The sequence below is a fragment of the Molothrus aeneus genome, chromosome 1, assembly GCF_037042795.1.
Source record: "Molothrus aeneus isolate 106 chromosome 1, BPBGC_Maene_1.0, whole genome shotgun sequence".
Taxonomy (NCBI): Eukaryota; Metazoa; Chordata; class Aves; order Passeriformes; family Icteridae; genus Molothrus; species Molothrus aeneus.
Genome location: NC_089646.1, coordinates 54923070 through 54949559, shown reverse-complemented (window position 1 = coordinate 54949559; position 26490 = coordinate 54923070). Strand labels below are relative to the sequence as shown.

Below are 26490 nucleotides of genomic sequence, written 5' to 3'. Positions count from 1 at the left end.
CCATATAATTAACTTTAGAGAGCAAGAAGTAGGATCGGAATAACCACAGGCTTGTTCGACTCACCTGGGAAGGTGATGGAGCAACCAGTGCTGGAGCAGGGGAATTGGATTAGATGATCTGAAAGGTCCCTTCCTATCTCAGTGATTCTCTTTGCACCACTGAAAATGTTGTCCTGGAAAGTTTGCCTCTGAAGGAAAATGTTTTCCTCAGCTTGACACCAGATAATGAACTCCCCAGGAACTAAGGATGAACAGGGTAGCTTCCACAGGATATACAAAGGACATACTTTAACACACAGCACAGCATGTTTGCAGATAATGACTGAAAATCACTACACAATTCAAAAATAGGCACCCACTCCAGTGCATATATTCAGAGAGGAGTGGTTAGCGGTGAAGAGAAGGAGAAAAGAGAGAAAGAATAATTATGAAATATTGTAAATGGAACATACTTCTCTTAACCCATCACTGGAAAGTCTTTTGATACTGCAAAGAGGATGAAAGTCTGCACAGCATAGAATTAAGTTATGCCAGAAATATAATTTTGGTTGAAATGTTCAAGGAAACACAGGGAAAATGCTTCCCAGCTTTGGCTTTGCTTAACTAAAGATCTTCATGATTTTGAAAAAATTCCAGATGAAGACTCAATAGAGACACACTAGAGTTGGATACACTGAAAAGTGGTTCAGTATTTCTTGTGCCAGCACATGCAAAAATGGCTGCTACTGAATGGGTCCTTACACAACAAAAACACTGTTGTCCTCTGCACCACCCCATGCTACTACTTTATTGCAAGCACAGCACAATAAAATGTGAGACAATTACTCATTTTTAAGAACATTTCAATTAAACTGATTTTTAAAAAATTCTCAACTTATTTATTGTGGCTCCCATTCATCATTCTCACCAGAAACAGATACATCTGTGTCCTATATGAACACTATTTGGAACGTCATCCAGTGGACATCTTGCTAAATGTGATTTCACGGCTATCAGACACCAAGGTATCACTACTTTATCAATCTAACTGGATTTAAAATCTACTGGGATCTGACTAAAAGCAAGGGCAGGAAAATCCTACCAACAATTCAAGTGCCCTCTGCAGCTCCTGCCACTTCCTAGCCCTTAACTATACTACTACACCTCCACCTCTGGCAGCTCCTTCAGGCTGGAGGGGTATCAGCCTCCACTCAGCACATTTCTGACTCCTGCACCGTGATTGGTCTTAAGCACAATCCAGGAGCAGATGGCACTGGCAGCCTTGTCCATTCACATTACAGACTCCTGGGTCAATGTCGCAGTCAGAACTTACCAGAATGCCTAAGACCTGCTCTACTGCAAAAACTTATTATGATCCCCATTTATGGAAGGCTTTAAAGGCTAAATTTAGGTCATTCCCCTATGACTCATTAACTTCTCTTAGAACTTCTCACACACTCTATTCTCTTCTACATTTGATGCCTCAGACACTTCAGATGTCCTGTTTTCTGCATAATTTAATATTTGATTACAGTAAAAGAAAGCACACATTGTCTTGAAGAACAGAAAAAACATAATCTATGGATATTTTTAATTCCAAAGGCAAATTAATCTTTCATGGCACAGTAGAATAAACAGTAGAATAGACAGTTCCAAAAGTATATAATTAAAGCATCATTCTCTACATAAGGTACTTATTTTCTTACTAATCTTGTTTAAGTTATTTTGAAAGTACAGCAGTTGATTTACAGCAAGTATTTAGCAAAGATACAGTCTTTGAGAGGGAAGCTTTCCAGAGAGGAAGGAACCCCGATGTTATGCCTAGCATTTACAAACAGGGGTAAAAGTTATGCTGCCTGAATAAGAGGGTAAAACTGTACAACAGGAGACGGGAAACTAGCTTCTCAGAGAGATTTTTCTTCATTCAGATAATCTCCCTTGTTCAGCATTAGATAAGAATTTTTCTGCAAGTAGTTTTCCAAGGCATAGGCAAGGACCAGTGCAACCAACCTGCAGAGATGGCACTGTTTTTCCAAGGTGACTGAAGACATACAGTATTTGAATGCTAAATCACATCATTTCAGAAGCAGGAAATCCACTGTGACATTTTTATTCAAGAGATTATTTGCAATTCCAGCTCCCTTGAATTACAGTCAGGAACTTTACATCACAAGCAGAAAACCACTGTGGTAGTCTACACAATAGCAAAAAAAAGAACAGTGCCTGCTTAAAAGACTCCGACTGAATAAACATTAAGCCTAAGATGGAAAGTGATTAAATTTCCTATGACGAAAATTTGCTGGACCAACCTGTGCATTCTATACAGAATACTGACAACCTCCACCCAATTATCAGCCAAAATGTATGGAATATGATACCACATGGAATATGACATGCATCCAAAAATGGGGAAGCAACTGATTTTGTATTTGCTCTTGCTCTGTAGCACAAGATCAGTGTCAGGAACTGAACTGATGTTCCAACACACAATACCCAATGTATTCAAGGTTTCCTGTAGAGCAGCTTTAGAAAACATACCTTTGTCTATAGAACAACTTCTTGAAGTATTAACTGACCCACTGAATCATGTCATGGTGGACAGCAGACGCTTGCACAATTGCCATACACAGTTGATTCAATACATCGGTGATCCAGTAGAATAATTACCTCCTCCTTTTGCAGAAGTCAACCTTTATCATGATGCTGTCCACTTTAACTGTGTTCTCAGCAGGACTAAATAGCCTCATTCTGAGTAGGCACCTCTAGCTCCCCACTCTCTTGGGCCCCCCAAAATCTTCAGTGTAGCCCAACATTTTCACCAAGCCTATCACACAGCATTGGGGGTTTAAAATAATAAAACAAGGACAGATGAGAAAAATCATCTGAAAACTCACTTTAGCCTGTCACAGGATGAGCGGGAGCTTTAAAGAAGCCCTGCCTTAGGCTCGGATTTTGACAACAGTTTAAATTAATCACTTTGGCAAGTTCTAAGGATGGCAGATCAAGGTCTATTTATAAAATGAACTATTTATTAAACAGACATGAAATAACACATAAAAATCTTGATCAGAATTACTTACTGCAAAGTATAAAAGTTAAGAACTACTAGTAGATTACAGCATAACATATAATGCTGCACTATATCAAGGTACCTATAGTAAAGCTACCAAAAGAAATACTATTGATTAGGAGTCAAATGTAACTTACCGCTGAAATGAGAGTAATGTACACAGATTCCTTCACTTAACCCCTGGAAAGTAACTGCAAAGCAGGCATTCCTACTCATGGGGAAAGCTCCATACATTTCCAGGAAAATGTATAGAAGATTTCTGCTCTGTGAAAGTTTAGCGTGGCTTTTATTGTTTGTAAAGTGAGTGTCTGTCAGTCAGAAATCCAACCTATTTTGCTAGATCTCACTTCAACAGCAAGATGGTTTTTGCTGGTTGGGAGACCAGTATAAACCCCAAGGCATAAAAATAACTCTCTACAAGACAGCTTGTCCTGTTTAAGTTATCTGACTGGTTAACAACATAATTTCTTATGGGGGAGGGTGAGATGTCCTGCTTACAAGCAGGTAATAGTTTTCTCTCTTTTGATATGATAAACCAATTTATACTTACTTGATCCACCACAAATCATTTTAGTTACCTTTATTGGTCAAGAACTCACACAGAACTGGATGTATCAGAGAAAAAAAAGCTTTTAAGTTTATTTGAAGTTTACCTTAGAAGGACAAGAGCTTTGGCATCTGAAGAAAGTGCAGTTGAAACTGATCCAGTGCTACTCTGTACTTTTCTGATACGTTCTGCAACTTTACAGTTAATTCTTATGCAAGTTCTTCTTCAGAAGAAAAGCTCTTGGATAGCTGAATATTTTAGACTCTAATATCAGATGTTTTCTATGATGTAAAGGCTTCTTAGGAAGAAGAGTGTATCAAAGTCAAGTCTGCACATATCCTGCTGAATCTTAATGAGCAAATTTAGACTTCAGGAACATGAAAAGGGTAGTCCCTGAAGCCCAAATGAAAGAAGCTTTGGATTTAGAGAAGATTTTGATTAGATTTTCATACAGTGATTTACTTGCATAATGCAAAGAATATGCCAGGCTATAATGCAGTATAATTGCTGATGATGGCAGAGTCTAGCAAACTGAGTCACAGAATGATCAAATGCTTTAGTGAATTTAAGGCCAAGCTGAAGTAAAAAAAATATACTCTCTTGAAATTATCATGTAACTCTAATCTACAGGACACTTTTCCATATACAGCTATGGAAGTAGGTTGACTTTTTCCTCCTGTAAGCTGACAGCTTATTGCATTCTTAGGATAGAACATAGAAAAACTGTTTAAAGCTACTGAAGAAGAGGGGTTTAAAAAAGTTTTTTAACTTTTACATGCATGGCATGCATTAACTCAAGCATCATGGTGAAAACAACCCTTGAGGTCACTGGAACATTTCATTTACTAGGACTAAAAGCAGCTTTCCTGATCAGTGTAGTGAAGAATGGATAAAGGAACAATATACCTGAGAATACGTACTAGCTGCTGAAAATGAACAGCTGCAAAGCCAGGCACAAATTCTTATGGGTGAAGCTTGATGTATGCAGACTATACCCTGCACTACAAACCTCCTACCCTTCTGTTATTCCACTCAATCTATGTTCATTAATAATTTGCAATTTTTTAAATTTTTTCCTCAACTGTCTGTGTTAACACAAAAGATTAGTATGCTTTTGAGAAGATCTATTCTTTCAATGATTGTTTTGCCTATGTAATCATGCAGAGTAAATCCTAGCATTTCTAAACACATAAATTTTTATTCCAGTATTATACAGATCTGCACAGTGGACAAGACAAAATCATTCTTCAGATTTCTATACCAATTGCCCAGAGGATTTTAAAAGATTATTATGAATATACATAAACTAGAAATCCAAATTTCCACAGTTTTTATTATTAGTAATTATTTAGTAACATTAGTATTAGTAATATTACTAATATTACTAATAATTACTAATTATTTAGTAATATCAGTATTAGTAATATTACTAATATTAGTAATAATTACTAATATTACTATTAGTAATTATTATTAGTAATTATTAGTAATTATTAATAATTACACAGAAATTATTTTAAGGTGTACTTACATGGGAATAAGGTATAGAAGAAGGTGTTGTATTAGAGGTACCATATTTTCCAGTTTTACAGATAGACTGCAGTATATACCATTTATTTAGGACTTAGTATGTTACCATGCTAACTTGTTCAAGCAGTTAACAGTTAATTTGATGGCAAAAAAAATATATTTTTACTTTCAAACTCAAGTTATTAAAAACCAGAAAAATAACTTGGGAGTTCTGATTACTTTTTTAAGGAAAAGATGCTTATTTTGAATTTAGTCAGCATATATTATAAACAGATTACATTACTGTGAGGACATTCTCAAAGATCACTTCCTTTGGATCAACAAAACAGAATGCAGCTCAAATGAACAATATCGTTTTTGTTAACATCCAATTGACTTATTTAACTTAGCTGTTAAATTGCTAAAGCCAGAAGAAACTTCTAGAGATCTTACCTTTGAAAAGTCAGATACATTTTTTCCCTTGCACTTAAATGAAACCATGCATGCACTTCAACCACACATAAAATAAGCACAGAGACCTACTGCTGAGTTTAAAAATAAAGTTTCTGGATGAGTTGAACATGAGAAAAACTCACTTTAAACTACTACATTGTGAAGATTAATTGAGAAATTAACCAGTTTCTAATGAACTATGAATGTGTAACAAGGGCAAATTGCCAATGTATGGAATTCACAGTTAACAAATTTGTTAACTGAAGATATGAGTTGGCACACAACTTCAAGTTCTAAAGCAATTTCACTGAAAGGAGTCAGACTCCTGTGGGTCTCAAGGTAAATAGACTAAAACAGGATTGAAGTAGTCTGGTGAGCTGAATTCATGGCATTACATTTTTCTTTACAATCCAACCATAAGCCTGATGTGGTTCCAAACTGAATGCACATTAACTGATAGCAAACACAAATCTCTAAATCGCATGGGTTTTTTCCTTCCCATTTTATTTTTTTTTTTCTGTTCCAGAATGAAGTAACAAGCTGAGCAAAGGAACCATGACATATGAATTGCATAACAAAGACTTACCAGACAAAGATTTTCACATTTTCTCATTACCCAAAATATTCAATAAACAGGATAAACTACAGGAACCACTTTTGAATCACAATCAAAATTATATACAGAAATGGAAAATTACAGTGGCTCTTATGGTCCTAACAGATTTGGTGTCACTGACTGACACTGAGAACTAGGCCACTGCTATTTCTTCATCTCCAGGACTGCACTTCCTGGCCCCCTGTGTTTGGCACTGCATATATTGCAGAACTGGACAGAAGATACCTAAATCAAAAAAGAAAACATGAGTCTCTCAGAGAAATGTAGCCACATCAGAATATGTGAAGATGAATGAAAAGTGCTAATGCCCTTCTCAACATTACTGCTCACAGTCAGACTGTTCCCAGTCAACATACTCATGGATAGGTGAGGGAAGACAATATAGAAAAACATAGTAAGACTGGCTGTTCTGGAGTCAGAGAGCAGCACAACTCACCACTCACTCCACTACTACCACCTGCCAGAAGAGTAATGTCAAACTTTCTCCACACCAAAAATGAAAAGTAACACTGATTATCTTCATATATAAGGATGAGAGTAAAGTCACTTGGTGAGCTCCAATAACCACTGGATGCCTTAGTCACAGCTCTGTCTTTGGGTAGTGCTCCACAGATTTCCAACAACTGAGATCAGGGCCCAAATACTGTCATTTGACATCAAAGATATGTTTACTGTTACTCTGTGTTTAGCTCTGTGTCCATTTTGTGCATGCACTATTTACATTTCAGTATGTCACCGATAATCAAACATCAGTAACATGACGGATCACCTAAGGCCACATACTACAATCTAACAGGGGAAATTTGGTTCTCTTACATGCATACACCCTTCTATTCATACATACTGTCTATGAATAGATATCATATAATATCTACATAACATTTAAAAATCCCACCTAATCAGTCACCTCCCCCAGAAAATTGAGAATGCTAGATAAATTTTAGATTATTTCTCACAATAAAATTTGTGGTAAATATTGAAGAAATATCTACTAGTTGTTGGACTTTCTTGTACAAATGATCTAATACATTCAGCTTTTCCTAACATATTTAAATATCCATGCTGTACCATATGGTTATAAGCACTTTGTTTACTTACAGATGAAGTGATTCACTAAAGCTATTTTTTCACTACATGTTAATGTTCAGAGATAGATACAGAATCTTAAAGACTTACATTTAATTTTCTATGTGATTTTGTTACCATTTGAATGCTTTCATTCCTATATTTAAAACCTGTTATATCTAGAAGTTATCTTTTGCTTTGTGTTAATTGAACAAACAAACCAAACCCCCAAATAACTTACAAAGAAAACAATGTTTTGACCATAAGGATGATTACAAAGATATTTAAATATTCACTCTGAAATGACTGATTTTTGTCTTCCAGGTCAGAAGATATCATTTAATATGGTTCACTTGAGAAAATACCTTTATTCTCATCTTTGAGTATGTTTAGTTAAAGTAAAAGCTGGAATGGAAAATAATTTAAAAATTAGAGAGACTGTATTCCCTGTATGTCTCAGATTTGCATTATATATTCTGATTGCAGAAAGTGATAAAATACTGTTCAAACAGTAGTGATTTCTTTTTACATTGGATGAACTTTAGTTGAGGTATCTTTAAACTCCCTTTTCTTGGTCACATACAACTATGTGGCATCATCAGAAGTTATGCCTATAATCATACAATTCCTCATAGACCCATGCCCTTCTCCACAGCTGACAAAAGAAAATGTGTCACTTTATCTTTGGCAAAGGTGTCAGACATATTAAGCTAATTCCTTACTGTGTTAGATACAGGTAGGCACTCTCTGTGAAACATGTGTCTGCAGTGGAACACTACCACACTGAAGGACTTGGATGCATCTGGGAAACAGAAAAACAAATTTCAACAGGACTATGAAACAAATGATTTAGCACATTCTGTCATACACAGAGAAACTTCAAGTAACATCTCTCAAAATAATTTCAAAATTATTCTGACTCATTCATAGAAACCACTAAGAGTGATTGTTTCAGGAAACGTGTGCCAGTGATGGAGTTACAAATAAATTTTTTCTGTGGCTTAGATACTGTATACCTCCCTATCAGGAATTTTTCATCTCAATATATGCTACATGCTAAATTTGGGCAGGGAGAAGAGTAAACTACCACCAAATAATGCAGCTGCTTTGAAGAAAAGATAGCAGAAAAATTCTTGCACTAGTGTGAAGAGAACCAGAACACGGAGCAGTTCTAGAGCCTGCACTGCCCGCCATGATCCTGAAATTTGGCAACAAGCTGCCTAAGTGCATGATGTGAGCTTTCATTCTCAAATGAATATTTAGCCAAATTAGAACCCTTAATACAACATCCACATATCTAAAGAATAACCATCTCACTCACAAGCATCATTTGCATTCTACTTTGGCTCTTTTCACCTCAACACACATACTTCAAAGTGCTAGCACATTCAATTCTGCCAGATTCTCCTTGTCTGTATATTGCTACACATGATCCCAGTATAGTTGTTTTTATTTATTTATTTAAGTGAAAAATGGTAGAAACCAGATTAACTGTAAGTGATTCTATCAGGCTGTTAACCCCTAGAAAACAAATAAATGTCTGTACATATGTTTTGTGTTATATATTCTTGCTTTAACAGGCCACAACAGATATTCTCTTGGTAAAACTACTTCTTTTTAAGACACCCAACAACTATATTGATATTTCTGGACTATTGTTGCTTTGAAGAATGAAAATCTCTGAAATAACATCCTGAATTTCTATTTTCACAACTAACTTTAGAAGGTAGTTGGTTTTAAGCTAAACCAACTTTGGTCTAAAGCTAGTTGGTTTTAAGATGTTGGAAATGTGGCACCCATGACTGAAGCCAAGAACTCACCACCATTCAGACAAAAAATACGTGCAAAAAAATTTTAGTCTACAAGTTCAGTGTGAATAATCCAACAGATGTGGACAAGATTTGGTGCCTTAGGTTTGTGGTTCTAATAATCTTTGAGAATATGTATGGTGATGGAATTAAAAGTCGCCTTGAATTCCATGTAATCAAAACAGAAAATAAGGAAGACAAAGTTGAATAAGAAAGAATATCTGGGTTTACTACAATAAAAAATGTTCAATTAGACTCCACTCCCATGTCAGAATTCAAAAGCAAGTTTTGCCTAGGAGATTGAAATTTATACAGTGATCACCAAAGGAGATTACACATTTTTATGAATAATTTCTCTTAAAATACTACTAAAAAAATTTACAAAAAAAAATTTTACAACCTCCTTTTTTTTTTTTTTTTTCCCAAGAAAAGCATCCTACCTGAAGGTAGTATTGGAGACAGACATGATTCACAGATATTCTCCTCTGAAAAACAGAACAAAAGGAAATTAGGTTTTGTAAACAAATTCCATGTTTACTTTTTATAAAGCAGGCATGAACATACTGCTATTACAGAAATGGAGCTTGGCCCTAAAGCATTTACTTAAGATGCCTAACAATCTATTAAAAATTGAAGAGCAATATTGAAGTAACATTTCTAATAACAACATGATAAATATTTAGATTTGATGATGGTAGAACTGCAGGATTGAGGCTGTTTAGGATCAGTGCTGAAGAGATGAAAAGCAAACTGAAACAAGGAGCATGGGATAGGTGGCTGTTAACTCTGCAGCACTTTGGAGCAGAAGCCCTGGTACTCCGTCCTGTCAGCTTTTGTCTCTGGCTATTAACACTCAGCTGGTGTGAATTACAGTGCTGTTCACATGCATCATTAGCACCTTGCAAAATATTTTCAACTGTTTCTGGCAATCTTCTTGTATCTTTTGCTTTGGTTGCAGATTATTACCATCTGATTGTCCATGTTGGTACTAAACAGCATTTTCACCTTTATAGAGGAAATGCAGGACACAATACATTACTAGCTATGCAGAGACTGATCAAGAGAAACAGCTGCATGCTGGGTCTTGTAGTTTTTGACATACAAGTAATTCCTCTGCAAAGGGGAAAAGCACCTAGTATCCTCCTACACTCTACAGATAAGGTAAAAAATGCAGGCTTTTCGGCAGCTTCCAAAGCAGACAGTTAGGAGGTATATAAACAGTCTATGTAAAATAGTCTTTAAAATATTGAAAGTCATCATGTTTCCTCTGTACCCACCATCCACTAGAACACCCTTCATCTGAGTTCGATGCATTTTCTTCAATAAAGAAAGAGAATCAGCAACAAGTATCTTTTTGCATCCTTCCCGCAGCAAGATCTGTTGGTGCAAAGAACATAAAAGACAGTGGTTGTTGAACAGATGGGTATATCAACCATCTTGACAATTAACCACTCTGCTGCCAAAGTGAGTGCAAGGAATGTTTAAAACTTTTCAAGGTATTATAAAGGAGGCAAAGGAGGAACCTTTTGTTGCTATCACCTCTACCTAAATGAAAAGCCCACAAAAAAACCCGAAAACCCTACAAAACAAAAACGAACATCAAAAAATAGAATTCTTTACAAAGATACTATTATTATAATTATGAACATCTTTCTATGAGATGGTGTTGACAAAATAACAACAGAGAGGAATTTTTACAGTGCCCCATAGAATTAATTTCCAAACCATTTCAAAATTCTTCTTCCTGTATCTTTCCTGTCTTCTTCAGAAAAGATATTTGATAATCATAAGATCTTCATAAACACTGCAATTCAAAATACATTTGTTCAAACATATATCCTGCTGAAGAGTCATTTAATAAGCAGCATTAAATGTCTATGCAACTAACCAAAGGTCCCTAGTTCATTCCTCTTCAGCAAAAGTCTCAGCTCCCTTTTGACTTATTTGGTATTTTTCATTAGACTGACCTGTCATTGCCTGAAATGGTTTTGAAACACAGAAGAAGCAAGGGCATAACAATTATCCAGAACCTTATTGCACAATACTTAATGGAGCAAGTATGGAAAAACAACAAACCCGAGTAAGTATTTTGGACTTTTTTCTTCCTCCTCCCAAACTGATGTTTGGAAATTTGTTTTCCAAGACAACAATTTCTTTGAAAACTGCTTCCCAAAGATACTCACAGTCAATTATAATGTGATCAACCCTACTAAAAGAGAGGTATAAAGAAGCAATGTTCATTCCTTTCTTCTGCTCATTCGTATTACTGGAGATACTGAGCATTCTAAGACAGTACAAAATACAGCTAATGCAAATACCTAAGAAGAAATACAATAATAGATTTTACAGCCAGGTGGACACTGTCAAAAACTGTACCTTTTCACATACACATTCTGAAGTAATAAGGACACATTGCTAAGAATGATACGCAGATAAAACTGCAAATCTGAAGTACATTAAAAAAAGTAACACTGAGTAACACTGTGAGCATTTCAAATTGGGCATATCAGTGGGTGAATGAGACTTTTCCAGTATTGGAGACATTGAGTTATAAAACATTTCAGAGCACCAGCAAGTAAATGCAGATCTACAAGGCAAACGCTTAGAAAATGAATAATTTTTATCTGTTGATAATCTCAGGAACATTCTGGCTATGTCTTTCCCTTGCCAACTTTATCCAAAGGCAACAAAGAAGGTAAAATTTTGTTCTAAATAAAGAAAAATGTTGCTAGGTTTGAAAAAAATACAAGAAACTTTTAGCAAGGACAACTAAATGAGACTGTGTCAAGTCCAACTCCTGGCCCTGCAGAGGACAGCACCAAGAATCACACCAAGTGCCTCTGAACATTGTCGAAATGTTTCTTGAACTCTGACAATCTTGGTGCTGTGACCATGTTAAATGAAAGAAGCAGAACAAAGATAGAATGGAAGATGGAAGTGTGTCCTAGCATTTCTTAATTAAATACAGTGTGCTAATAGAAAAAATTCATTGAAAAGAAAGAACAATGAAGAGGGAAAAAACAGACATCACTAGCTCACTGGAAAACCTCAATACTGTTTGATGCCTTAAAACCCAAGAGTAACAGAAATATCTGATCAAACATATATTTTAAGAAATATGCACTTTCTCCCATTATTTAAACAGCACTAAGATCTTTCCATACCACATTTAATGACTGACAGACCTTATTTTGCTAGAAATGGAATACAGTAGGCAGCCATTATTATATAAAAGGAAAAATTGCAATGCAGAATTTAAAATTTCTATTCTCAGGGTAATAAATTCTCAACACTTCTGTACAAATTTATTTGAAGACCTCAAAAATGGGTAATTTGAGAGTTACAGAAAGTAAAGGAAAGGGAATTTGAGTCCAGAGAGAGGGAGCTTTAAAGGGGAGAGAAATAGGTAACTGCACCCTAAGGTTAAGTTGAACTAGTTAAAACTGACATTGGGCATCAATCTGTGATGGAACCACTTTCCAAGAAGAAACAGAATTGAGGATGAAACTGAATTTTATTTATCCTTTAAAAGCATGTAATTGTGAGCACAAGCATGACAGTATCATGCACCTACAGAAAGAAGTTTTAGTCAGAAATAATGCCTTTCATTAAATTAATGAAAATTGCTAAAACCAAAACTGTTATTGTGAAAAAAGTTTGTTTTCTGGCTATATTAGGGAAGATATTAGGCACCAACCATTCTAGTTGATTGTAACAGTCTTGATTTTCATTTGTAAATCAAGCCTAACATTATCTTTAAAGAAAACAAAAAAAAGCACTGCAGTATGGAGTTATTTTGAAAGGGTATACTCAAAACTATGGGAATTAATTCAGGCCTTGATTCAGCCTAACCCACAAAGAAGTCCAAGTTTCTCAAGGCCAGTTAACTAAATTCTTTCAAATAGCATCACTGCCACATTAAAAACACATTATTTTTAGTCTTTACAGCCAAAAGGCACATGTCCCCCTGCGCAAGCTGCCTCTTGCCCTCTAGTGCCTCCAAGGTGTCTGAACAGCATTTTTTGTTATGTTCAAGTTCATAACCTAACAATTTTTTCAGGTGCTGTTTCAAGCAGCATTCATTGTATTGTCATTAGGTTCTTCTAGTTCATAAATTCTATTATGAGTGGATAGATGTGAATTCTGTGAATGGATTAATGTCTGTTACCCATCAGAGTTCCTGCAGGTTCAAAGTGCAAACTAGTAAGTCAATGTTTGAGTAAAATGGCTAATGCACAAAATCTCAAAGTACTACATCTAAACGAATTGCTTCTGTCTTTAAAGCTAGGGGAAAAGGAGTCTTAGAAAACCAACACCTTTCAAAGATTTATTTTAACAAATGACATAGAAAGGGTGAAAAATGAAGCATTTCTTTCTAAAACAAGACTCTTCCAATACCACAAGCAGTTCCTACATTTCATTCAGATACAAACCAAAGCTGAAAGACACCTATTTTATAGATTTGGAAAGCATAACAGGCTTATAATTAACTCACAGTTCTACAAATAAGGAAATTTTACTATCAGCCTTCTCTGGGAGATATGTGATACAATGCTTTAGAAACCTGGAGAATGGTGATTCATTTGCACTTAAAAAATGCACTAGGAATGTGTAATTTCTAATAAGTAAGCAGGGTTCTTTTTAAGACAACCTGTCTAATTTATCTATAAATTTATGACAGCAACAAAGTAGATTTCAGAAGCAGTAAAAAAGCTTCAGACTGCACTTTATTTGATAAAATATTATCCTACTAAAATTCAAAGAACTATAACTTTGTTGTTTGTGAATGTTACTGCATATAAATACTAAAATCAGCATTATTTCAGCAGTAAATAAACTTTCAACATTACAGTCAGGGTCATTTGATTATGTACTATGGTTTTAATACATTAACTCAAACAATGTCAAAGACAAAACATCAAAATTAATTATCTTCATGGGTAAAAAAAAACAACAAAAAAATCACTTCAAGGTTTAATTCCAATTCAAAAAACCACTTAAATATTTCTCTGCTTAGGGGAATAGTTAGAAGTGTGCACAGTTTTAACCTCATGGCAGAATTGCAGAAAAAAGTTGCACATGATCTATGTTTTATTTTTGCCCAAAACAATATCTAATTCTGCTTTAGTGCTGTGCTTGGTTGGTTGGTAGTGATCAGATTTCAAAGGTTAACCACACAGCTGATGTGAGCTTAGAGTAGCATATAGAGCAGTGGCAGCATTTCATCTAGTGGATAGCAGTTTTTTTAAGTGAAGCCATCAGTCTGCAATCTGCCAACATTATTAAAAAATTATTCAAGGAAGAGTCCATATTAAAAAAAATTACAACAAAATTTGCATTAGTAGACTTTCTTGCTGGATTCTCTAATGCATACTGTGAGTCACACATACGTTGGTAGCCACTCAGTTTGATTTACTTGGTTTTGCTGGGATGAAAAGGACTGTTCTCAAAAGGACAAAGTCTGTCAAAGGCAGACAGGTTCTCCTTCCACCTGCACTCCTCCTTCGTGGATCCTAACACAAGATTCTTTTTGCCTTTGAAAATTAGAACAATAAAACATATGCATACAGAGCTTGAGATCCAAAAATATGAAGATATAGAAAATCCTAGCCAATGAAATTTGTATTTCTGAGTGAGTTCAAAATGTCTGGTTTATGCTCCATGCTACACATCAAGAGGTTTCTACCAAAAGCAAGAGTTCTGCCAGCCAGAATAAAGGCCAGTGACTTCTCAGCATGAACCTACACAACATGTGCAGAGGTATGACCAGACATCACACAAACACACTTGAACTAGCTTTAAAACAGCTAATGAGGCAGCAATAACAAAAATAGTCCCTCTAGAAAATTTGAGTCCCTCTATAAAATTGGCTACTTTGGTGAGTGTGCAAGACCAGCAACAAGATCTCTAAATTTCAATGCAGCTATACCATCTGTTCATGAACAGTGCATTTCATGTTGCCAGTAACACTTAAGGAACAGACTTATTTTAAACTATAACTTACACTTCTCTAATGAAATATTGCCTTTTTTTGGGCTATATGTTTTTCTATCATACAAGAAAGCCCAAGCACAAATTACATTAAGCTTCGCTAATTTCTATTATCCCTATGAAATCTAAATTTTAGCCCTAGAGCTATCCAACTCTACTTCAAAATCAATTAATTTGAAATCCATGAATCATTTCAATGCTAACAGTAAATTATTTTAGATATCATTCTCAAGATTAAATACATGCTTTTATTCCAAAAGTAATTCTATTAAAAGGTATTTGAAGAAAAAATTGTTGTCATATTTTGGGGATGGAAATTGTATTTCCATCCCCAAAATATGACCATACTGATGTCATCAGCTTTGTCTGAAGCCATGCAATGTACTCTGTATATGTGTAAAGCTGTAGCTATGCTTACAGCACTTTCTCAGTTTGCCTGAAAACACAACAAATTTTGATTTAATGAGAATCCAGGAACAGGAGGATCAATGGTGGTACTGACAGCAGCAAGATTAACATGCAACTGTTGAAATGCAGCATGGTATTTAGTGATCCCTCATTTTGGAAGGATACTAGCTTTGGACTTCACCCAATGAAGTCAAAACCTGAAGTAATGTTAAAACATGCATTATATGCAAACATGTATCTATTTACAAGTGTTGAGAGATGAAGAAATGTAAAATGTTTCTTTGAAATAGCCAAAGTCATAATCTGAAGTTCACATAAAAATAAAATAATCGAAAAGCCTTAGAAAGGCTTAAACCCTGCCCTGAAGGGAGATATGGCCTAGCAAGATACCAGCCATGACCGTAATGTAACCATTGAGTCCATCTGTTTGCTTGAAATGTTGAAAGACTAATAGCAGATGGGGAACAAATGTTTGAGGCTCAGAAAATCAGAGTTTCAGCTGCCTACTGAGCTACATTTTCTTGGACTCTGCATAGTCACACTGGAGGCATCTGTATTTTTCAGTAGAACAATGGAGAACAGCATAACAGAGAATTCAAGTTTGTGACTCCTTTTGTAGGAGAGAGATTTAAAATATGCAGTGCAACACAATCTGCTGGCTACTTACAGGGAACACTGAAAGATATACTTCTTGTAAGCTCTTACAAACATATCTCAGAACCAATCATGCAGGGGACTGCACATATCTGTATAATTATGCTGGGGTAAGAACTTCCATAATCCAGTGAACAGTCCATTTAAAAAAAATGCATTAACAGCAACATAGGCACAGAATATTCTGAGTTGGAAGCAGCACTGAGTCCAGCTCTAAAGTGAATAGTCCATAATACAGGAATTGAACCTACAACCTCGGCATTATTAGAATCATGCTCTAACCAACTGATTCTGCACCACTGACATGAATTTGATTTTAGAAACTCATCTTCCTTCAGTTAGTATGACACTTAACATATGACTCTAACACCTGATGAATGTTTCAGTGAGGGCATGTTGCATTCTGCCTCCATTCTGCTTCTGCATTCACGTGAAACAGAACGAGAAGTACTGGTCATGAAACTTTCCAATACTAGCCAGTTGGGCAGTGTAAAATAGGCTGAATCACTCAAGATGCTTCCAGTTCTACTTACCCACCAGGCTTCTACAGTGTGGAAGACATTTAGAAGGGCTAGATGCCATCAAGAAATCTTATCAAATTTCCGCTATTTCTGTCAGTTTTGTGTGGGCCCACAATGTCCATGACCAATGACTGAACAAATCACGATAGCAATTTCTTGTGCTGTTCAATGACAAAGACAGTTTGCTGTCTCTCTGAAAATTAGTATCCCATGAAGAATGCAACATCTACCTGCAAGTTGTAGTCCTGAAGAATTTTCACTAGTGAGTCTCTCAAATTAGGAATCTCCATGCCTTCCTTAATGCGGTGGATCAAAAGAATAGGATCAACATGGGTTCCAATATTGTTCAACAAACCAGTAATAAAAGCTGTGAAAAATAAGAGGCAAAGAAATTAAGAAAAACAATCCAGCACAATACCTGATTAAAGGATACTATGGTGACAAGCTACTTGACAGTTCTCTAATAAGTGAAAGCACTAAGTCTCTTTTACAGTCTTTGTATGTTTCTTGCAGCTGTATTTACCTGAATAGAAGCCTTTGGAAAAGTGAGGAAGATAGAGTCTGGCAACTTACAGAACTTTCAGCGTATTCAGCACAGTTGTAACTGAGTCTCCAGCACAAACTCACAAGTAAATAATGCATTTTGATTCAATAAAAAGAGCACTCAAACAAATAGTGTTTAACTACTAACTAATAACTACTTTATGTGGTAATTCCATTCCCAGTTCCAGGGTATAAGAACAAACTTTCAAGCACCTAACCTGATTTCAATGTGTTTCTAATCATTGGTGAGAGCGACATGATAGAAGTCTTTTGCTCTTTGAAGAGCATCTGGGTAAAAAAAAACCAGAATGATGACTCAAGGCTGTGTTTTTCCTTCAACCCCCACAACTGAGGAATATCAGTAGAGCTGCTCTGCACACAGGCAGAAACTGTTACATAGAGTTACTGAGAGAATTTTGTATGCTTTGAGTCCCTTTTGCTCTAAAGGTGTCACTGACTTTAGTGATGCATTCAAGTATGGGAAATTTGAGAATGCCATTCTTCTTGAGGTTTAAAAGATTCTGGTCACTTCTTCCTTTCAAAATTAGCAACCAAGGGATGAAAAGATACATATTCTGACACTAATTCTACAAGACTCTCAATTCCCTAGAAAAGAGGTCCCAAAAGAGACTTTACAGTCTTGATTTAAAGCCCCAGAAGAGCTTGCAAAAACCCGTGGAGTAGATAGTTAAGAAAATTCTCTGTTTTCTTAGTCATTTGAACTTTGAATCTGCCTCCTTGACAACAGTGATGCTTCTGTTTCTGAGTCCATCTAACCTTTTAACTTGGAGTAGCTATTCATATAATGAATGAAAGGCAAAATGCACTCACTATTACCAATCTTACCTTTGTAACACAGAAAAAAATAAATTAGTTGTTTTACTGAGGGAAGAAAGGTGTAGGCTTTTCATTTTCAGAATCTCGAAGGGAAGCAGTTGTAATAAAATAGTATGCAAAATCCTCATCAAACCTGCAGACTGTGTTTTGAGGCTGTCTAAAAATGAAGTCTCATTCCACTAAACTAAAAGCACTACTGTCCCCTTGATTTATCATTAAGGACATAATTATGCAGAGCTTATTCAATGTTAAGCCTCTAATTATTCATTGTGTAGCATACCCTCACACTGCCTTATTGCAAGTTTTTATGCACAGTAGGACAGCTGTGTTGTCCTTCACAAACTAGAAAACTTCCCTGACCATACAAAAACACGTTCTCTAACATACATGTGAATAATTCAATCCTTTATTTGCAAAAGCATTACACACATGCAAGCTTCCCAGAAACTATCCCACTTACGTGGTTTGTCAATAGAATATAAAATGAGATCTTCCCAAAGTTCTCCATCATCTTGTTCCTTGGCAAATTCAATAGCTTTATCTACATCTTGCAATTCTTCCATTATCATCTTCAAGGCACTGCGGCTATTACCCATTCTGCCTGGAAGGAAAAATAAGAGACTATAAATGCTAATTGCTCATCATGTTCAGTGCTCTTCCAATAAGAATTTTCTAAGCCTGAAGTTGACTCAGACTAATTCAACTAAGACCCAATCTAGTCTATTCAGATGTAGGAATGCAAATCAGTATAATATGAATAAGTGCTTGGAGCAGTTTGCTGGACTGGGGCCTGGAGGCTTTCTCAAGGATGTGTTGGGTCTTTTTTGGGGTTCTGAACTGAAGCAACATCTAACATGAGGGGGAGTGTGTGTATGTGTAGAGATGTAAACTATAATGTGAAATACCAGCTTCAAGGGCCCACATGAGCCCTCTTAATTTGCAGTAAATATAGCACAACTTACACCCATGAAAAATAAGAGGAAACAGGAAGAAGTAGCAGAAAGTATGAACTATTTCCAAAATAAATTTATTAGTAAATCTTACTCTCCACTGGACTGAAATGGTCCACAAAATATTCTTCTTACTGAACCAGACATTGTTTAAAAATATTTACTATTTTGTTCATGACTAATACATAAACATACATATAAGTCTTCCAATGCCTCTCATTCAGAGGTAGATTTCTTGGCCAGCTGAAGGAGTTAATTTACAACTAACTTAATGGAAAAAATGATAGAAAGCAACATAAGCAAATCTTTCATCTCAGCAAAAAAATAATACCAAGCTTCTAAGATGTATTTAGAATAAAACAATTGTTTAATTTATTCTCTCTTTTCAAAACCATCAGTATTACTCTTCTCTTGGAGAATGTATCAGAAAAAACTCCCCACCCAACTTGCTCCCCATAGCCTCTGCAATGCTTCCAGAACCCCAGAAGAACACCAAGTAAAAAACAAAGTAACACAATATATGAAGTTAAGACATCATATCCATCCAGTGCTTTGTTTTATTTTCTAAGTCATGTTATTTGGTTTAGATATTAGACAATATATCTTCATACCATAAACTTTATTACAAATCTAAAAGTGTTGTAATTGATCACAGTTATTTATTCTGAGTTACTTACTCAGAAGATAGACTGTCTCCTCTACAAAGTTCCTCTGCTGGCAGATCTCAAGAGCCTTGAATGTAAGGGAAGAGAAGAGAGAAGAGAATATACGGAAACCATGCAACATGAAATTTTATTGATCACAAATGCTGCAAGAAGCTTGAAGTGATTTTTCTATGTAGTTACATTATTCATTTTGACAGGAACGCAGCTCCCTTAATAAGCACTGCCAAGTCCTCTGGCCTTAATTAAGAAGAGAAACTCTGTCACTTCCATGACTCTCTTTAAAATAATTCTCTGAGACTGAATAAATCTGGGGACAGAACAGGTACTTCAGTCTGGACTATGTCAATCTCTGCCTTTAATTCTACTGGCAACTTCCTTATTCTCCCTCCAAAAGTTGGTTAACACAAAACATTAAGGTTATCTACTACCAAGACTTGCTTCCTGTGGGCAGACTTACGTAGTCTCTAGTGATGGAAGTGTGCGTGACATTCATTAATAACACAAGGCTGAAAATCTCTTCAGGGTAACCAGAATGGTTTCAGGAGAGAGAGTGCCCTCCAAAATTTGTACCAAGAAGACAATGCGAAATAACAAATGTGAAAGAATATGGAAAAAGCATTTCTTGTAAATTAGGTTTAAAGACCTGAGGGCTAAGTATCTTCAGCAGCTACAGAAATCTGTGTGTAGTTGGAAACCAGCACAATTATAAAAAATAACAAACTGATTACCAACAAGTTTGTAGTAACAGGAAATCAGCAGGGCTGGTATGCCATAAACAATGCCATGTCTGTTTCCAATTTGGAAACAGAAAGCAAACTCAAGATTCATAGTGCTCCTGTAAAGACAACTGTTCACCAACCTTCACACTTAGAAATCAAAGTTTAAAATACATAAAGTATAGCTACAATCAAAGATGAGGTAGGAATTTACTTTTCCTTCCAATCTCATTATTTCAGAAGGGTTACTATGAAGATTAGAGGTATGGACAACAAATTTTGGGCTAGGGGTAAGCAAATTACCAACTAGATACTCCAGGTGAAGGAAGGTATGAATAACATTAAGTTATATACACAGCTGACAGCCCTCTTTTTCCTCTCCACTTAAAAAGTAAACTACAAAGCACCAGGTATTCAGGAATTCTAGATACTGCCATTTCCTGACTGTCATGCTCCCTCTAGAGGAAAACAGGGAACATTCCTACTTCTCTTCCAGCTCATTTTTAAAACGTTTGCTAAACTGCACTTGACTAAAAGTGGCTTACTTCTAGAGAGCACAAATTATTTCTTCTTGATGAGTTTATAATTTCATTAGAACAATAAAAAGAGCAGATTTTTTTTTCTAACAGAAATTGCTTTTTGCAATTTACACACTGTGTTGGAACTTGCTTAACAGGAAGTGAAAATAGCAGAAACTGGGAAATTCTTAGTCCTCTTTTCAATTTCTTAGAGCAAAGATCTGTATGTCACAAGAAGTGTTACTATACAGCATGCATGGTAAGAAGTATAATTACAGAATTAATAGTATCTTTTTGTCTCTTCCTTAGCTTCTTACTGAAAGATGTTAACATTTTAACATTAAAGTTAGAATTACACATTTTTTCTGACATTCTCTCTTGCCTTTGGTGATTACTGCACCACACGTTCCAGAAGCTGATGGGTCTCTGACCTATTCTTGCTCAAAGCCTGTATCTTCAGCAAAGCAATGCCAGCAATGAGCATCACTTTCACACAGCACTTTTCTGCACCACCTGCCACTAAAGATAGGAGGCTGGACGTGCAATAACTAAAATTAATTTGCCTCAAAATTAAACAAAAATGCAGGTAAGGTTTTATACATAAAACCATGATCACATGAATAACACATAAGGCAGAAACTAAGAATCATAAAATTAAAACAAGTAAGCCAATATTGTAGACCAAAGTTTCTGGCTGGAAACCTCTCAGGCTCACTGCCTAAACTAGTCAATCGAGTTTCAGATAATGGTTTCTACAAATCCCAATTCTCCAATCTAAGAATGTATAATAATAAAAGAACGTATTTTCCAGTAGACAAAAGCATGCAAAACAAGAGACATACCAGGAACAGTACTAGTTTTCTTTGGAATGTTAACCATGTAATACAACATTCAATATTACACTTGAAAACTACTCTACTGTGTCATCATTATAGCTGCATATGGATAGGCAAGGTCTGCTCTGCTCAGCCATTAACAGCAACAAATACAAATAATAAAATACTGACCCATCTAAACCGGAAAACTTAGAATTTCCATTTGTTTCACATTAATTCAGGCAGGGCAAACAACTCAAGATTGGCCTTACATTTATGCATTTTGTAATTTGGCAAGAAAGAGCAAGGAAGGAAGATGGAAACCTGGTACTCTGTAAAACCTCAAGTGTATTAGCCAAATTACAAAGACAAAATACTTTTAGCCCTGTTAGTTCAGTGATGTATATTGTGTATATTATTCAACAGGAACTTATGGCCTTACAATAAAAAGATAGAATAACTACAGTTACAGCTACTGGTTTTTCAAGATCTAACACTGACAGCTCCTAGATTTGGCAAAATGATTGTCAATTTCTTGAACCCATAACCTACTGTTCAGTCAGGCTAAGCACTGATGAGTAGATATGTTGTAGCTAGAACTGTAGTCAGAACTTCTGCATTAAAAATACCCATCAATTCCTGCCCTGTGAGCTGAGAGAGGGAAGTCTCAGGTGTCATCAGCTCTGCAAACCAAACTGCAGGTGATGGTCACAAACTTAAAGGATCCCTCATATTGGCAGTAGAGGGCAGTACCAGACACGGCTTGAAATTCACAAGACTACAAGCTACAGACCAGGACCTTAATAAAAATCAAGGACTTATGCTTAGATTTTTGGGGCTTACCTTCTCCAGTGGGCAGTGTGTGCTGTCTCTGAGAAATGGAAGTAAGTTTGGTCGATCATATTCAGCATAAAGACTGATCTGTTTCTCATGATATCGTTGGCCTTTATGGTGGTCTCTTTTGAAAAGCTTGTGTAAATACTAGGAATCAAAAAAGAATCAGAATTCAAACTCACTTGTTCAATATTATTAATGGAATAATAGAAACTCCTGAGTTGGAAGGGACCCACATAGATAAACAAATTCCAACTCCTGGCCCTGCACAGCACAGCCCCAGGAACCACACCATGTTCCTGAGAGCATTGTCCAAATGCTTCTTGAACTCAGATAGGTTTGATGCTGTGACCACTTCCCCAGAGTTGAAGACTATTCCAGTGCGCAGTCACTGTAGTGGGCAAAGCTTTTCCTAATATCTAACCTAAACCTCCCCTGACACAGCTTCATGCTGCCCTTAGGTCCTGTCACAGGTCAATGGAGAAGAGATTATGCCTGCTGATGCTTCCCTTGTGAAGAAAGTGTAAATGCTACAAGGATTCCCCTCACTCTCCTCTTCTCCAGGCAGAACAAAACCAAGCGACCTCAGCTGCTCTTTGTGTGGCTTCTCCTCTAGACCATTCACCATCTTTGTTGCCTTCCTCTGTATGCATCCCTTCTGTAAACTGACAGTCCTGTCAGTTGCCTTTGCAAAGCTCTTAGGCTGTGGACTGCACTTTTCATAGATCTGCTTCCCATAATCAGATCTCTAACCCATAAATCATCTCGTCACCAGATGAACACCTGAGCCCTATCTGTAATCAGCAGCAAGTTAAACTTCCCTCTCTAATACAGCCCAAGCCCACAGTCACATATTACGTGATTACAGTGGTACTGTTATTCTGTACAAACAAAAACAATTCAACAGTGTATGAAGTTACAGCTCCAGAAAAACAAGCAATTCACTTTCTCTATGGATCAGCAAAATGTATTTTAGAGCTGCACCCACCAACCAATCTCATTTTTGGGTAGGGAAAAAGGAGGAATAAAAACAAGAAGTAATTGACCAGGAAAGAAAAGTGCCTACAATGCTATAAGGAGATGTTAATAAGCCTGCATTATGTTATCAAATTCTCACAGGTACACATCTAACTGTGAAGAAGTTATGGCTATGCTAAAGAGGAAATTGGCAGAAGTAGCCACTTTGATGATTCAAGACATTTCAGTGTCAGGTTCACTTTGACAAGATAAACACACATGTAAAAGGTATGTCCAGCCAAGAGTTTACTCAGCTCAACTTCAAATCAACAGAATACAGGAATACTTACCACATGCTGTAACTCAGGCCTGTTTTCTAACTCTTCAACAACTCTGTCAATCTGAAACAAAACAAACCTGTGATAAACATCACATTTACAAGACTGGAAAAAGGACAGGTCATAAAAGCTAGCATTGGACTGCCATGCCATGAACTTGTTATACTCACAGAAATTTTATCTTCATTATCCAAAAACATGTCTACTGCTTTCTACAACAGAGAAAGAGAACTCAAGTAGGTAACAGGCACACATATTTTCTTACCCTCTATACAGTATTATGCTTATTCATGGACAGGTGTCAGATGGACAGACCTACTCTTTTCAGCAACAGAAATTCAGAGGGCAATTTACATAACACCAGCATATCCTGACAGCACAGCATCGCAGTATTCTTCCAGAATACTTCTCCTAAGTTCCCTCATTAATAGCAGTAAATGCTGTGCACCTACACTGCAGGTGAAGTATGCCCACTGAATCACCATCAGTCACAAAAAGCTATTGCCAAACGATGTAGACATACCATTTGTTCCATCTCAAAAGAGAATTGCAGGGTGATGACTATGTAAGAAACACACAATTCAACCTGCCTCACAATTGGATTCCTCCAAACTACCTGGAGACCAATACCATTAATCCAGCAGACAAGACCATGTAAGCCAAGTGGCCACCAGGATTCAGGTTCCGCTTCCTCTTTCAAGAGCAAACTTTTGCTTCACTTTCACAAAATCCCAAACCACAGGTTCCTGATACTACTTATTCTATTGAATTAAACAAAAATTATACTTTTTTTCCTCCATGAATGGAGAAACATGGGCATACTAAAGATGATCACCAACAGTAGAGATCCATATTTTAGCTACAGCGCTTAAACAACTATTGCACTGAAAAAGAGATCTACTTGGTTATCTTCCCAGTGATCACACCAAAATTAATTTGCTCGGATTTTAAAGCCAGCTGGAAAGAAAGAAGGTAGAATTCAGCATGGAATAAACACTTCCTGATTTTTGGAATTAAGGTTGATAACCTTGTGAAATTTCAGAAACAGATTAATTTTCTGTGGTGAAAGGAAATGGCAAGTTCATTTAATATATGCTTAAATAAATTCACTATCTCCTTTCTTTGGCTTATTAATACCATTATTTGATTCAAAATACAGAAAGAATAACATGGTGAAATGATACTCTGTGTGAAATGATATTCAATGTTGTGACTTGAACCACAACAATGTTCTCAAATAATGCGGACACTCACTTTTCTCACTGAGAGTGACAAATGGAAATAGAAAGGAAACAGAAATAGAAATATGAAGGAAAAAAATAATCCTTGGGTCAATTATTTTGCGATCTAGGCAAACAATCTTCCTTATCTCAGAACGTATCCAGATGTAGTAAACACACTCTCTGCCTCAACATCATCTATAGATAATTTACTTTTAATCTGTTAAATTGTATTTAGAGGAAAGTGAATATAAAATCATTAGGATCATTATACCTCTGAATCGAAATCCATGAGCAGAACAATTTTGTCTCTGATAGAACTGAAGAGATTGTGCTTGTGGATTAACTGGAAGACATCTTTATGCCTTAGAGTTAGGTAGATTTCTAGGGCTCTGCCATAGCGCTGATCGTAAGTGTACCTGATAGAAACAGGATTATAAAACATGTAATATTACATACTTAAAAGTAGGAAAATCATTTACGAGAGAAAATATAAACATACTCTAGTATGTAAAACTTGAATTTATAAATATCCAAACAGACCTGTGATTCATTTTTGTAAGGGGAAATAAACATCAGGCAACATTAATTTCACCTCTATTTATATTTGCCTTCATTTGTGTTTGGACCTGCAGTTTTCTGCATTTTCATTCTCCATTTTCAACTCACAGGGGAAGACACACAAAATGCTAGCGTTTCAATTCTTGGAAACCAACTGGAACACTCTTCAGAGCTTAAAAAACATTGTTCTCTTAGAACTTTTGGACAGATTGTAACATAGCAATAGACAGTAATTCTTCTTTCTTCAAAGATGCAGTGAGAAAATAACACAGTGATCAGGCTGAGAAACTCAAAGAGCTTTATCCCTGTACGAAGTGACTAAGAATCAGATCAGTTTTGGCACATTTTCCAGTCACATATTTCCATCCATGCAGTAATCCTAAATACACTACTTCTTAAATAGTGGGCAAAATCCCCCACCATTTTATTTTTACATGGGTAATTCTGAAATGTGCACTTCAGAGAAGAGGTTTCCTCTGACAGCATGTAGAGGAATGTTAGTTATTTACTTTAGAAAGAGGAACTGGAAATCCAATCTCATGCTTAACTATTTGCTTCTATACTCGATGTGAACATTACAAGGAAGGGTAAAGAATTGCTAAGCTGTGCAATCAGCAGAGTGGAGAGGAGAGAAAGCCAACACTCTGTAGACGCAGCAAAGAAGAGAGCTAAACAAATACGAATAAACTGCAGTACACTATTTTAAGTGTACTTTTTGTAACAGGAGTTTAAAACTGTACTCACAATTCTGCAAGTGTTCGTAGCAAAGTCCTGTTCTGTGGATCTTTCTTCAGGTGATCCACTACAGCTTGAACTATGATTGTGTTGTTGTACAGATCTCCAGGCCATTCTTTTATTAGCGTTGCAAACCCCTAAACGTATAAGAGATTGTAACAGAAATACAAAGAATGGCCT

The 26490-nt window shown here is 36.1% G+C and overlaps 1 protein-coding gene across 4 annotated transcripts in view; it reads right to left on the bottom strand.

Moving 5' to 3' along the window:
- Positions 1-1553: 1553 nt before the first annotated feature.
- Positions 1554-26490, bottom strand: part of VPS41 (VPS41 subunit of HOPS complex) — a 113808-nt gene continuing 88871 nt past the window's right edge. For all 4 annotated transcript variants that reach the window (XM_066557338.1, XM_066557355.1, XM_066557346.1 and 1 more), the window contains 12 exons: positions 26320-26447; positions 25289-25433; positions 23965-24006; positions 23807-23857; positions 22509-22646; positions 19629-19683; positions 18462-18602; positions 16852-16988; positions 10325-10424; positions 9488-9532; positions 7962-8041; positions 1554-6399 (listed from right to left, as the gene is read on the bottom strand). In XM_066557338.1, the coding sequence (XP_066413435.1) occupies positions 6319-6399; positions 7962-8041; positions 9488-9532; positions 10325-10424; positions 16852-16988; positions 18462-18602; positions 19629-19683; positions 22509-22646; positions 23807-23857; positions 23965-24006; positions 25289-25433; positions 26320-26447 (1143 nt within the window). In that variant the 3' untranslated portion in view covers positions 1554-6318. The remainder of the gene's footprint in view (positions 6400-7961; positions 8042-9487; positions 9533-10324; positions 10425-16851; positions 16989-18461; positions 18603-19628; positions 19684-22508; positions 22647-23806; positions 23858-23964; positions 24007-25288; positions 25434-26319; positions 26448-26490) is intronic.